Source organism: Ahaetulla prasina, chromosome 2 (genome assembly GCF_028640845.1).
Source record: "Ahaetulla prasina isolate Xishuangbanna chromosome 2, ASM2864084v1, whole genome shotgun sequence".
In the NCBI taxonomy this organism is placed as follows: domain Eukaryota; kingdom Metazoa; phylum Chordata; class Lepidosauria; order Squamata; family Colubridae; genus Ahaetulla; species Ahaetulla prasina.
In genome coordinates, this window is record NC_080540.1 from 84,535,764 (window position 1) to 84,551,345 (window position 15,582).

Here is a 15,582-nt window from a genome sequence, read left to right on the forward strand (position 1 = left end):
AAAAAGGGTCACCCTAGAAGGCTCTTCTAGATTTCCGTGCTTTCCTCAGCCCATAAACTGCTTCAGAAGCCCTCCAAACTTCATTTCATCCTAAATCTGGAGCAACCAAGCTGGGGGGGGGGGAGGGGTGGGTTGGTTGTTTTAGCAGTCCATGAACAATCCAAAACTATTGATCAGAATTTCTGAAAACCAATAGTTTGTTTCAAGGTTGCAGCAGTTTTGTGTATGTTCCTATTCTTTCCTTTCCTGTTGGGTTTTTGTTTTTGATATGGAAACATATTTTCTAACAAAGCACTCAGCTACTGTCACCAACAGATATTTTTTCCCAATAATGTCTGTGAGGGGCCCAGAGGCAGTCTTGTAACTCAAGGTGCTCATGGTGTTTTGCAGCAAGCCAGCTTCTCATGTAAAATACTCTAAAAAGAAAGTTAAACACAAATGGAGGCAAGGGACAAGAGATAGAATAGCGGATATATTGTATCCATGGATCTTGTGTACCTTATCTGTGATCATCTAGTGCGATGTATAAGTGGAGCTGTATGAGCAGAGGAGGGGATTTGGTAATTTCAGATTAGGGAAAATAACCTGCCATGGCCTAATGAAAGTGGGCAGAAAGAAATTTTCACATGTAAGTAATGTATGAATTAGTATTTTATTACTCTTAGCGCATGTGCTATGGTATAACACAGCTAAGTGCTTGTTCATGAATATAAAACAAAGTGATGCACACAATCTAGTATCAGTACAGATAGTCCCCAAAATAAATTAAATGAGAAGCTACTCTGCATTATTATGATACAAATGACAGGCTTTTAATATGAGAAATACTCTGTATTTGACTAGTATTTTTTTTCCAAATTAAAAGAATTTGGCAAACAAAATCACAATTTTGAGCATTTTAAATAAATCTGCAAGGGATTGTATTAGGGTTTAAATCTTCCCTCTTGGCTACCTAAACTGTATGGAATTTAAACCTAACCACTTAAAACTGTATTTAAAAACTGAGGAAAACTGGCATCTTCTATTACAGTTCACAGCCAGTTGGCTCTCTTGCAAAGCAAATTTTGTTTATGTAGCTATTGGGGGAAAGGGGTGGGGTGAGGGGGGAGAATGGGGAAATTAAGAACTCCTAACTAGCACATAAGGGGATAATGTGCTGCATCGTCATTAAAGACTTTGAAGAGAGTTTAAAATTGTTAACTGAGGCTAGAAATATTGCCATCTTGCAGGGTTTGGTATGAGATCCCCATGACAGCCTGGTTAAGAGTGTACTAATGAACATTTATTATATTTGGACTTTATTTGTCATACATGCTTTATATGAGCCTCATTTTATTGGGCAGAAAGATGCCTTTCTACTTGCTTTTACAGTGTTTAGCTTAGCATATTTGTCAACAATAACATCTTTTAACTATATTTTCTGGCAATAGAACATTATTATGTGCAATATAATGTATTATATGTTAATTCAGCTCTGTAAAAACGCTTAAAATGTTTCTGTTGTTGTTTCTAACTCAGATTCAAGCTCCATTGTGAGTAAAACTGCTAGAAGTAATAGTATTTTAGGGTTGTTCACTTTTTTCTTTTCTTTCATTCTTTAACTATCTGTTAACATTACGTAGGTGAAAGATACGATGCTGAGCCCAAGTCAAAATGGGATGAGGAATGGGATAAAAACAAAGGTGGATTTCCTTTCAGCGATAAATTAGGCGAACTGAGTGATAAAATTGGGAGCACAATTGATGACACCATCAGCAAATTCCGAAGGAAAGACAGGGAGGATTCTCCAGAGAGATGCAGGTATTCCTGGCATCAGTATTGTTTTTATGTAGTTCTTGTAATAGTTTTTAATAGAGCTTTTAAATATTTGTTTACTGAAAAATTACATTTTCTGTGTCGAGCATCTTCAGAGTGGTTTGTAATCTAGTGTTTTAATATAAGATATGTTAGTTTTCTTGGCAGCAGTATGGAAGCAATTTGTAATTTACTTTTTCTAGATTGCATTTCACTTTCCCAATTTATCCTACAACCTGACTATTTTCTGGAACACTGCTCAACTTACAGCTATTGTTCAGCAACCATTCAAAATTACAAAGGCGCTGAATAAATGGTGGTTATGATTGATCCTCAGAGTTCAGACCATCCCCATACCCCCCCCATCAGATGATCACAATCTGGGTGTCTCACAATCACATGATCTCCATTTGCAACCTTCTCTGCTAGCTTCCCCAGAAAATCAGTGGTGAATCCAGCAAAGATTGCAAGCTGCTGGGATAAGTCTTCCTCACTTGCACCCCAGCCCCTCTGTGCTCCCACCACATGCATGATCTCTGTGCCTCTCCCACCATTTCTATATCCTGCACATCCTCTGGGAGCTTGAGGGACCACCCTCAAGTGTCCTGCCAACCCTCACACATACTCTCACCATGCTTCCCTTGTAGTCCCCTGAACTCTCACTGTACTTCCCTCGCACCCCTACCCCACTCCAATCTTTGCTATACCTCCCTTGCATCCTCAGGCACCTGTTTGCACCCTGAACTTAATATGTGCCAAGCAGGATGATACTGAGAAATATTGAAGTGCTTCCTTCTGTGGTCCTCTGTTATTGCCTCATCTTTACTGTAAAATATATACATGTTCCAGAATATAGGTAATATTTTTGTATTCAATATGTATTAAAAGGGTCTTTTCCTTTTTTATGAATAAGTTTTTAAGCATAAGTTCTCTTTATTGTGGTTAATTTGATCTTCCAAGGCCTTGACAACCTGTCACACTAGATGGAGCAGTTGCACTTCCATCATTCCTGATTGACACCAGCCAACTTTTAGTCCTAGACTCTGCTTTAATATAAACTGTTTCAGACAGTCAGCCTTGCCTCTCTATTTAAAAAAAAATAACTTCATAGGACAGGGCATGAAAACAAAACAAAAGCCTGTAGCCTAATATTGCATGAGTTGGTTCTGCTTCTTCTGTCTTCTTGATATGTCCAGATCTGTAATGATTCACCTTACAACTCAGGATGTGTCAGGGTTTATCCTTATGTGCTCAATTGAAAGCTACTTTATAGTAGTTATATGGAAGGTGAGGTGATACCAAAATATAGCCATACAGCTGCTTCCCCAGTTTGCATAGGACTCGATCTGGCTATATCAAAAAATCAAAATGTAAAGAATGATGAACGGACATGGTTTATGTGCATTGAACTTCTGTAAGTTAGCCCATTTGCTTTGAAAATTCTTTTCTGCGATGCACCAGTTTGCCCAGTTGAAGATTACAAGGTATCAAACAGCCCTAAAAAGTTTTAATAGTTCTATAGATACAAAATCCTTTCCTGGAACAGAAGTAAATTCTATTTTGTCTTAGTATTGCTATTGCTATTCTTTAGTATTAGTATTATTTATGAATATATAATATTTTTAAATCAATATATTATACTATATTAGTATTCTTAGCGTTGGTAGGCACAAGCAGATTCAAGTGTAAGGATCAACTGATTCATTGATAGACTGCAGTCCCGCTTCTATTAAAGTCTGCTCCAAATTTGACTAATGTCACTAATTTTGCCTAATATTAGGCATAATATTCACTAATACTGAACTTTTTCCTAAGATAGTTTTCGGTGAAATTTGTTTGTGATATTTTCCACTACTTAAGCTGTAACGTGCCTGGAAGTTGGATTTTGGGTGTTTGATCAAGTTGAATAGTGATTTCAGGGTAGTTTTGCTGATATATTTTCACTTCCTTTCTATATTCCATGTTGATGTTTTATTTGGTACATTTTACCTGTTTTAACACTTCTTAATTCACATCCTGGTCAGTGTCTTTTCTCACTTTTACCATCGGGCAGAAGACACAGAAGTATAGCGAGCTGGACAAACAGGTTTAAAAACAGCTTTTATCCGTGGGCTGTCAAACTCCTAAATACAACTATAATCACTCCATGCATACATGGAAACATATGACTGGTTTCTTCCTAATTACTTGTATAACGACCATTTTCTATATTATTCATGTTGTTTTGTATTTGGTTATGGATTGCTCCAGTAGAGGTTAAATCAATTTCATTGTATATATGTACAATGACAATAAAGGTGGTGGTGGTAGTTGTTAATGAGCAGCTTTGAAAATGTTTCTTGTATTTAAAAGTAGAATATGAGTGAATGAACAAACAGAAAAATTGTATTGCACTGCAAAACCACAGCTATTTTTTAATGCTTGGCATGTGTTAGCCAGGAATCAACGAAGTGGCTGCCTGCCTCTGTGAAAGGTTTTTTTCGGGAAGTGTTATCTTACCTGCCAGACGATTGAATTCCAGTAGGCAATCGGGGGAGGTTCCTTTCCTGTCCTTATGCGGTTTATTTGCTCATGGGAATTGAGCCACCGAACTGTTGACCTCAGGGGAGCCCAGGCTCAGCATCTTAGCATGTGATCCACGATGGCTCCAACGCTTTAAAAAAAAAAGCACAGCTGTAATGTGGGTTGAACTTTTCCTATATTTTAGTAAAGACTTCTATCTTTCAGAATAGTTAAAGACTTCTATTTTATAATAAATAAACAAATAAAAAGTATTTATTCTTATTTTATTTGGTTGGTGCTCTTAGGCCCTCATTTTATTCTTCCTCTGTAATCTGTGTTGGAAAGTGCTAGGAATTATGATCACTGATTTTAATGAATTAAAACTACCTTTGCTGGCAAACAGCTAATATACAGAGATAAAATGGGGAAGCATAACTAAGTAATAGTTATAATAATAATAATGGCAAAGCCTGAATTACTGTTTAGTAAAAAACAAAGGCTTTCCCACAGGGATACTGTACAGTAGTTTGTGTGCCTCCATGCTGACAATAAGACAACCTTCTTTAAAAGAAAATGGTTTAGTGCTCTGTTGCATTATTCAACACAAACCTGGTGTCGCTAATTCTTGTTTGAGAACACTGTTATCTTTCAAGCTACCTCACAGCATATTCTTATTATTCAACGAGGCAGCTTCAGCTTTAATATGAACTGCAATTTTGCCTTATCTTTTCTTTCTGGAAAAAGCACAAACTTTTGAGTGGATCAGTAAGCCTTATGTTCTTCATAAGCGAGGAATCATAATTTCAGCCAATATAATCTATATAATAGTCTATATAACAGAGTTGCCTTATCCTGCAGATAAGCAGCATATAAATTTAATAAATAAGTAATCTTATACAAATCGCATCTGACTAATAAATTATAGCATAGTCACTAGAAAAAAATGGGTTATCTTTTAAGGAGAATATCAACAGTAGTAATAAAATTTTGGTGAAGATCCAATATTTCCAATGTCAGTGCCCTAAATGGAAAAGATAATTTTCTCAATCAGTAGAATTAATAGTGAAAAGTCTGGCAATGATTCAGCTCATCTTACTTGATTGGGCATCCCAACTAAATGTGCAGGTAATGAGATTTAATGACTTAAATAGCAATTATCTAAACAGAATCCTTTTTGGTTTTATAAAATCTTAATCATAAAACTGACTAAGCACTTGGTGCTTCGATATTGTATCATGTATTGAAATTTTATTAGGATGTTGCTTAAATTTCTGTCAGAAGTCAGGAACCAGAATAGAGGCCAAAAGTATTACAACTTTATTTCATGCTACCTATATACAAGAATCTGAACTACTAACAGTGAAGATGAATTGGTATTAAATAAGAGTCAATGGACTTCAAGTAAGGCTGAACTTAGGACTCTCACAAAACATAGAGACTCCAAACTGTTGATGTATTTGATCCCACCCACACTTTAGCTGAGCCTGGTCATCTTCTCATGTCAGATTTGAAATATATTATAATTTTTAACCAAAATTTTATAATTAGTTGGAGGAAAAAAAAACCCTTCGGTGAAGTCTTTAAACAACAATTCCCACAATAATAAAAATAACAAATAGGTTGGAAGAGATTTTAGATTTTAAAATGATACAATTTGGATTTCTTGATTAAAATTCAGGTTAAGAAAATGCTCACAACACGATTCTAGCTCTGAATAATTTCTAGAAGTGTGTAAGAAATATCTCTTTGAAAAGAATTGGGACACTTCCAGGTGGTTGAAAGAATTTCAGAAATAAAATTGGAATAGCTTTTTCAAGTTGGCATTGCACTAGTAATTACCTCTCCAGTCTCTTTACTTATATCTTCATATAATATCTAATAGGTATGTTTTGGTTTTAATTTTCATAGTGATAGTGATGAAGAAAAGAAATCCAGAAGAGGTAAATCACCAAAAGGTGAATTCAAAGATGAGGAGGAAACAGTGACCACAAAACATATCCACATTACACAAGCCACAGAGACCACCACAACCACCAGGCACAAACGCACGGCAAATCCTTCCAAAACCATTGACTTGGGAGCAGCTGCCCATTACACAGGAGACAAAGAAAGTCCAGACCAGAATGCCGGAACTTACACTCCCCAGTCAACAGCTAAGGTAAGAAAGTAACCAAAGACACCACTGTGAGTTAGAATTCTTATTCCTCTTAATCCAAATTGCTTTTGTTTAACGTACCGGTAATACATTAAAAAATGTTTTGGCTGTGCTGGAAGAATCGTTTAGTGAAAACAGCTGGACTATTTTTGTGTTGAATGATCAATGGTTATTGGAAGTCATGGGTGTAAGAACCACAATTTACCAGAAAGTAGTGCTTGTGATTCATAAATATGAGGCAATTGTCATAATCTTGATTTAGGTTGGTATCCCCAGATTCTCTTTTAAAGGTCTAAGCATCTTCTGTAGAATCTACAGGCCCTTCCACACACTACAAAATTTTCATCTGAGCTAGCTAAACTCTCACTAAGGCTACCTGGCCTAGACTACCTGTACAAGCTTTCCCAAGAAGCCATCCCAGTTAGCAGTCACTCTCTGTATAAGACTGCTTCTTTGGTAGGCTGCCTATTCCCATCAATGGTCTACTGGGAGGAAAGTAAACCAAATCACATTGCTGAATAGACTACTGGCTGCTGCATCACTTATTGCTGCTTCAGTATCCATCCTGATTGAGCACTTTTGATCTTAGCTGTCAAATCCAATGATTTGATATTAAGTGATGTTAAGATTATATTTAAAACTGTTCAGTATTGTGCTGTACTTCACTGCAGACTGGTATTCCAGGTGCATGGGGATATAAACTGTCTTTGATTCAAAGATAAGACTTTGCAAACTTTGCAAACACAAGAGAACAGGGCTCAGATTTTGGACTCTACCAGTTTTGCCTTCATCTTCTATAGTATTGCAAGTCAAATTTCACTTTTGGCTTCAGTAAATTTTTCATTTACTGAAAAGAATGAAACAAATCAATTGGTATTCTTTTCTAAGTATCTGCAATACACAACCTTAACTGTTAAGAGCTTAGCATCAGAAGTTGCTGTTTTATGGAATCAATCAAGCAGGCAACTTGAAAGGATATTGAACGCATCATAGAACAAAGGGGCAATCTCATCAGCCTTCGGGAAGATCAAATACTAGAAATATTATCTATGCTAGATATGATATGATATAATATGATATGATATGATATGATATGATATGACATGATATGATAGATATGCTAGTGAGTATTTGGAAACATCATTTGTTTTTGCATAGGTAAAGTGTATCAGCACTTCTCTGGCACCAGCCCTGGCAGGTATGTGCTTATAATAAAGGGGAGTCCATGTCATAAAAGAATCTAGAAAATACTGAGGAAAGGTGCAAGCACTTTTCTTCCCACTTTATCTACTTAAGTTTACTTAACCTCAATTGAAATTAATGCAGTTGTAAAATCAGCCACTGAGATACAGTTTTCTCAAGCTAAGCTGAATAAAGTGTAATCAGGTGGCACAATGTTTAACTATGTCCTAAGTTAAAAGACAGTTTGTTAATATCTTTTTCAGCCACCTGAAAGCAACTATAATTTAACAGACAACCATTCGGTAACATCCCTAAACAAATCATTTTCATCTGAATTGTCTACTGTCAAATATATCTATTTACTTGTTGTAAAATTGTTTTCTGTGAAATTACTTAATTTTAAAAATGACCTCATAAAGATAGATATTTATCTTTAGATGGTTAGAATTTCCCCTCAGAGAGGAAAGAAACTTGGACTCTGTTTCAAATAAAAGCTTGCAAATTGCTCTAGATATTCTTGTAGTGTAGTCCTATTTTGATCTGTACTGTAGTTTTCTCTTGCTTTTTTTCCTTTACGGAAACAACCAAGGGTATGAATAAATTAAAAGCATATAGTCTGCAGTCTCATCCTAGAAAAAAACTCTGTTAAGAAATTATCTGTGGGAATTAAATCACCTCCACAGTATTTCAGATCATGTGATTTCCTGCTCCACAATTAATATGGCCGTTGCTGAGAACAATGGGAATTGAAATCCATATATCTGAAAAGTACCAAGGTTGGGAACTACTGGCCTATAGTTTTACAGTACATCTCTTATGAAATAGCCTCTAGAGGAGAACAGGGTCAGTTTCTTGAAGGACTATTACAAGAAGTCCTCAACTTACAACAGTTCATTTAGTGAAATTACAACAGCACTGAACATTGGATAGATATATCACTGAAATTTTGGCCATTCCCACATCTATGGTTATCTTGGTGCTCAGTGTTAGAACCTACTACGTAGCTAGGAACATAACACTTTTTAAGTTTTGTTTTCTACCTCCATTTTTCCTTTAAACTCAGAAATCAGTCACAGCACAAGCCTTTTTTTTCCCTCAGAAGTAGGAACTATTATTCTGATGTACCTTTTCTCACAAAAGATGTTGTGGATTGTGTTACGCTTTCTTCACTTGTTATCCAGCGAAGTTTGTTTCTTGTTTCCAATTATAATTTATCTAACAATGTACTGCTAAACTAATGTATTGGAGAAAACATTATAAAAAAAATTAAGGTGAGCCATTGCTACTTAATAATGCTGCAATGAGTAGATTTTCTAGAAGCTCATCAGGTATGCAGAGTTTACTATAACGTGTGCCAACATTTATGGACTATTAAAAAAAATAAGGTGCTACAAGAAAAACAACTTTCCATCCATTGTTATTTGTGACTATACAGAAAAATGTACATTATTGGATCACACATATTAAAATGTAATGGCTTTATGAAATTATTACCTTGCAGTTTAATCAGTGATTTATTTTAGTAAATTCGGGCCCAGTGGTAAGATAAGTCATCACAATATATTTAATTACTGATGAGGAATTGAGCATTTTGGATATGATATACAATATTCAAGGAGTTCATTTTCTAGCTTAGTAGTTTTATCAAATATAAAGAATTTAAAATATCAGTTTTTGTTATGTTATAAGAACCAGTTTAAACCTACATGTTAGCTTTGAACTAAGGGTTATGTCAAATCCTTTACTGAATTTTCTGTTAGTAGAAATGTTTTTCTGGACAGTCAAGTTTTTTTCTTGTTTTTTTCTATTTTTAATGTTGGCTCCTGAAGTTGGCCAGTCTTCTTAAATAAATAACACCATTTACAAAATTGCTTACCTTAGATGGGATGCAATGTTAACCACATGGACTGGAAAATAAATATAGTAGAATTAAAAATCTTACTTCCAAGATTTGAATGCTGAATTTAAATCACAAATCAGTTTTCAAATTAGTGATTATAGAAGGCTTAGTAAGAATAAATAATAGAAATAGATATTTGTGAAGAGCTACAAGCATATTATAAATTGGAGTGGTTTTCCTGGTATTCTTAATGTCCTAATATCAATTTTAAGGAGCCAACTTCATATAGGCATTTCTGTTTCTGTTTCTTTATTTTGAAACTGTTTAAAACCATTTCTTCCTTTTTACATCTTTACAAACACTAATGAGAAAAAATTGTTGTACTAAAATCCTAATAAAATTCCTTTGATATGTTAATTTCTAGTATTCCATTTTCTAATGTTTTTAATATGAATTTATTTCTAATAAGGTTTCTTGGGATGTACACTCCCTGGCCTGTATTCAATAAAAGAGGAGCTTTATAATGCTGCTGTTTTCTTCAGTTTTGTTTATATTATATATTTTTAAATAGTTCAATTGTGCTTGTCCTAGGTTTCTGGTAACAAGTCATCCAATGATCTGGTTGATCTTTTGTTCGATGGTACAGACCAATCTGTTTCAACAGGTAAAGTGCATTTTCTGTTTTCCATTTGAACTTAATTTTCTGTTTGAGATATAGGACTATGGAGATACTGCATCGAAATTGCTTCATTATATATATTAACACCAATATTAATACTGAGAAGGATTCATAATTAGTCTGTCAGGAATTATAGTGACTGGAATATGTGATCCAATCAATTTTCAGCCCTTAGCATGCTATACACATTGAGAACAAGGAAGAGGGGATGTGGAAGTGGATAAGTTATATTTCTAAATCTGTTGTATGGTATTTTGTAAGCATTAATTTTTTTCTAAATAAGCCTATCATCACAACTAAGAATTGTATGTCATCACCATAAAAATCCCAATCAACTTTAGCTAGGAATATAAGGTATGCTGAGGGGAGTGGGTGGGAAATCTAGGAGGCAATAGCAAGCAAGTTCCATATTTCTACCAAGTAGTTTTATAAAAACACTTTTTTTCAGATTGGATTGTTAACAATTTGCAAGATGTTCAGTCTCAAGTATAAAACAGGCTTTTTCGAACATTTTCAAACTTGAAAATGTTTCATTAGTTTTCCAGGTCCCATTCTTTCCATTCTCACAATAGAAATGTCCCACTTGTGGATACTGTGCCCCTCAACGTGATTTAGGACTATTGGCAGAAGAGAGGATGATCTCATCCCTCTTGCTGCATGAGGAAGTAACTTTGCTCATATGTCGGATTAGCTCAACCTATTTAACGTTATTCTCCATGCCTCTCCCTTTCAAAGGTTTGGCAGTGAGTACCAGAAGATTCCATGTCATCTGATTCTCTGAGAACACTTTAATAGAAGCTGAATGCCAACATGTATATTTAGGAAACTTTTAATAATGTGCATATTTTTATACATGACTTCATTATTTATCTCCAAGAAGGGTAGATTTGATTTAAATCAAGTTGATTTAAATCATGATTTAAATCATAATTTTTAAAGAGCAGCTGTCATCTTTGTCCCGCAGAGGCTCCTCCTCTGACCCACTGTTGACTCACCAACAGTCCCATTCACTTGAACGGGAGGGCTGGTGATGTGTCACTGACACAACAAGGTGAGGGACATGGCGGGCAGCAGGTGATTGGATGCCCGCTAACAGGCGCTGCCATGATGGATCTGAAATGACAGGTGCTCTTTAAGTGTAAGGACTCATTCTTGCTGGTAGTTAGAATCTTTAATATTATTATTTGCAAACAAAATGAAGGTTTCCTATTTAGCTTGCAGAGCTTGGATTCATTGAATGAGTGTACCAAAAATGTAAATATTGCAGAATATACAGCCTCATGCTACATAACTAAGCTCCATTTCATGCTGATTAAGCTAAATTATTAATGTATCTTAAATAGAACACTACCTTTAGAAAGATTTTTTACTCCAAAAGCATTTTATTAAAATAAAATTGATAAAAATAAAAAAATCCAATTTTTAATTTTTTTAAAAAAAATGATTTTTATCCACCCTGTCTCCAAGCATACTTTTCTTAAATGTAATAAATAGCTAGTCCAGCCAATTTGAAAACTTTGCTGAGATAGGATTAGTTTAGTTTAGTTTCAAAATATAATTCATGTGTTTGTCCATGTATACATGAATACATGTATGTATATTTTAAAATACACTACGATATGTGGATAAGCTCTTGTGAACAAAGACGCACAGTTCAGTCTTACTATGCTTTAATCATCCCTCTTTCTTAAAGCATACACATTTGCTTATTAATACAAATGTAGCATCAAACATATTTTATTTTCTTGATCTTGATTATTGTAAAATATAAATATTTTGTTAATTTCTTATTTTTTATAATTCACTATCTTTTCTTTCTAAAAACAGGTCATGTTTCTATCTAGGTAAAATTGCTCTGAAGTCTGTCTTACAGTAATGACTCAGTCTTGTAAAACAGCACCATTTTTAAAATCTATTGACTTTTTAAATATATCATCATGTAGATAAATAGTTTTTCGGGCAATATATACAGTTCATAAAATAATGTGTTACAGCACATTACCTAATACTCACAGCAGCAGTATGACTTAAATATATATGCTGTTAAGAACAATAATTTGTTATCTAACCTATAGCTCTCTCCTACTTAAAAATGAGTGGGCTTCCCTTAGTTCCTGGGGCTCCCTGGACTTCTGCCAATTGGTTAGGCACAGAGCCATCTCTGCAGATGTGTGCAGGAGATGTAAAGGGAAGAAGAAACATACTTTCATGTGCTACTGGGACACTTTAGGCACATCCTTTAGTCAGATGGGGACCACTTCCCTTTGAGTTAGTCCTATGCAACTGGACCTGAAGCAGAATGGGACTCCTATATTTGAGGATTTATCTAAAAGGGACCTTGGTTCAAGTACACTGAGCTTATAATTACATTGACTTATCAGCTCTCTAACCAATATATTCCTCTAAAAAGCAATTGGTCACAGAGGCTTTAATTAATAGGAGTTGTAGTCCAAAATATCTTTTCCATGCATAGGTCAATGATAGTCACAGAATGCGCTGCTTTACATAAAATATTGCTAAGAATATGCAAAATCCATACGTAGAAAATACAAAGTATGTGTTTAGTAAAGGTAAAACTTCTTCAATGTATGCATTGAAATGAAATACTACTTATGCTACTTGCTTCTAATGATGTAGAAATAGCCAATTTCCATTGTGGTGGTTTTTTTTCATGTTCGTGAATTAGATGACCTGATTTAAACTACTTGAAGTCAGACAAGTCATTCACATAGGAGCTTTTCTTATAGGAATAATGTGGGCCCTTCTCAGAAATTTCTTTATCCACAAGCACTTCTCAGTTGGGCACAAAGCTCTTTGGATCTCAAACAGAAAAGAATATTTATAGTTCAGGGTTGAATTGCAAGCTCCTTTGTGCTTTCTGAGCTTGGTTGGTCTACCACTGATGATGTTACCTAGTTTGGTAATGAAATATCTGCAAGAAAACAATCAATGAAGAGAATACCAAGGATCCCACAGTCTTTGGATCCCACCCTCAAACCATATCCTATATAGTTTGTTTAATAACAGAATGCTTTTCCCCCCCGTTAAACCAGATGAAGAGTAGTTCCAGCATTTTAGCATTATTAGCTGTAAACACTTTATGAAAACGGAGTATGTAGATCTTTGTTCTGAATGCTGACACGTTGGAAAGTAATCCATTCTGCTTTCTGTGCTCTGATGGAAGTTAGACTTATCTCTCTTTCCACAACATATCAACATTAAGAACACGTCCTAGGGATCAAATGTATTACTAGCTTGCTACCCCAAATAATGTCATTGCTGGCCTAAGGGGGCATTTAGAGTTAGTTTATTATGACTATGTTCTTGAGTCTTTTTATGTAGCTGCTGTCCTTCATAAGCAGATAAGCACTGTCCTTGGCTATGTGAAACTTGTGTGTGGCATTGGTCCAAATGGTCCATACCACAAAATAGGTCTAAAGTTTTACTTCTGTAAAAGGAAGGGTCAGGAAGATGTATGCTGCAAAGAATTTGTTCATTTTCCCTCTGCGAGAGCTTTTCATACAGATTTAGCAGTTTCCTCAGCAATTTCACCTTGGAATTTAGTTGGTATTTATCATTCTAGGGTGACACTTAAATTGATTATTTAGGGTTCTTTTGTCCTGTATTGTCTTAAATATGTTTTAAGACTATATTTTTGGGAAGTTTCTAGTTATCAGACTTTCCTGAAACTCATATGCTGTACAATACTGTGCATGTAGATGTGCTATGTAAAATTGTACAATTATAACTCCTATTCATCTTAGTCCTTTTGTTTGTATGTATGTTTATGTGTGTGTGTGTCTCGCACAACCTCTAACTAATTGAATCATTGAGGTGATATCCAGTTTTTATAAATTGCTAGCATGAACCCCCCCCTCCCATCATTATTTTAAATCCGTACCTGAAAATAACCAGCATTGCTTTTCTATAAGCATCACAGAATAATTAACAATATAAGAATTTGAGACAGATATAGAGTCTATTTTCTACTTAATAACAAATCGGTGTACATTCCAAAAATAGACGCTTCTGTTTGAGAGTCAAGCCAGCCAACCTAACCTTGACTGCAAATGGCATTAAAAAGAAATACAAGTACACATGTTGTAGAAAGGGAATTATTCATTTTATTGCTGCTAGCCATTTATTAAAAAAGGAGATGGTTCTAGTTTAATTAACTGAGTTGAGTGCAGCAGATGGAACAGAATGTCTTGCAGCTATAAGACAATTCTGAAATGGTACCAGATGTTGGAAACTGTCCCTGGTGTTGTTTGAGTGCAACACAGATGTTACAGTCCCACCTGGCTAGTTTCTAAGCACTGCAGGCTAAACAGCTGTGATGTAACCCATATAATGTACACAGGCACTAAAAGTAGAATAATTGAGCCACTGCTACTTCCTATAAGGATGTGACCACTCAGAGATGACATTTTTTTAAGGACAAATGAAGAGTAAGGCCAACTTTTTAGTACTTTCAGGGGAAGAAAGGAGCTAATTATACATTGCTCAAGAAGCTCAAATTCCTGTATTAATGAGAGGTTGATTGTGCAGCAATGAACATTGGCTCAAATAAACACTCCGCAAAAGCTCATTAACATATACAGGTTTAAAAATTAAAGAGCAGCTTTTCTCCTGAGTCTAATAGCAGTTTTAGAGTGGGCTGATTTTTTTTTTTAAATTCCAATTATGAATAGCCTCCTGAAATATCTCAGCCCCAATTTTTGTCCATCAATCTTGTTTAACCGGTAACGCCAAATGTATAGTAGTCCTAAGCTATATAGTTTGTTCTCCTAGATTGAGACTCTCTGTGAAATGGCTGATGTATTATGACTATGCTCATATGAATTTTAATACAACCTATTTTGATTGTATTGAAAATATTGTTGGGAAGAATAATTTGGATGGGCATTGTTTAAGAGTAGTTTATTGTCCCTGTATTTTCTCTCTCCCTCCCTCCCTCTCTCTCTCTCTCTCTCTCTCTCTCTCTCTCTCTTCTCTCTCTCTTCTCTCTCCTATTATTTTCAGCATTAGTATGGACCTTTCATTTTCTGTATCCATTGTGAGATGTGTTCTAGATTACATTCTCTTTGGTTTTTCTTATAAAAAGTATGTGTAAACTATACCAAAGGAAGCAGCTCTGGCTTTCTCCATGACAACCTGCCTTCTCATTCCTTTGGTTTTAGGTGGCTCTACTGACCTCTTTGGAGGATTTGCTGACTTCAGCTCTCCTGCAGCTGCCTCCGCAAGCTGTCCCCCATCGCAAGGTAGGAAAGGGAACAGAATAGACCCCAAAACTGTTGAGCACTGTTATGCTACAACCAATAAGCCAGTCCTTTTGTTTGACAGAGGGCTTTAAAAAAAAACAACTGCTAATCAACGGATGAGAAAAGAATCCAGTTTGTTTTGTGCCATCACCAAAGGCTAATGATAGGC

The 15,582-nt window shown here is 35.3% G+C and overlaps 1 protein-coding gene across 1 annotated transcript in view; it reads left to right on the forward strand.

Moving 5' to 3' along the window:
- Window positions 1-15,582, forward strand: part of CLINT1 (clathrin interactor 1) — a 79,608-nt gene that overhangs the window by 54,356 nt on the left and 9,670 nt on the right. The window contains exons 6-9 of the mRNA XM_058167647.1: window positions 1,623-1,800; window positions 6,205-6,454; window positions 10,065-10,137; window positions 15,333-15,413. Of these exons, the coding sequence (XP_058023630.1) occupies window positions 1,623-1,800; window positions 6,205-6,454; window positions 10,065-10,137; window positions 15,333-15,413 (582 nt within the window). The remainder of the gene's footprint in view (window positions 1-1,622; window positions 1,801-6,204; window positions 6,455-10,064; window positions 10,138-15,332; window positions 15,414-15,582) is intronic.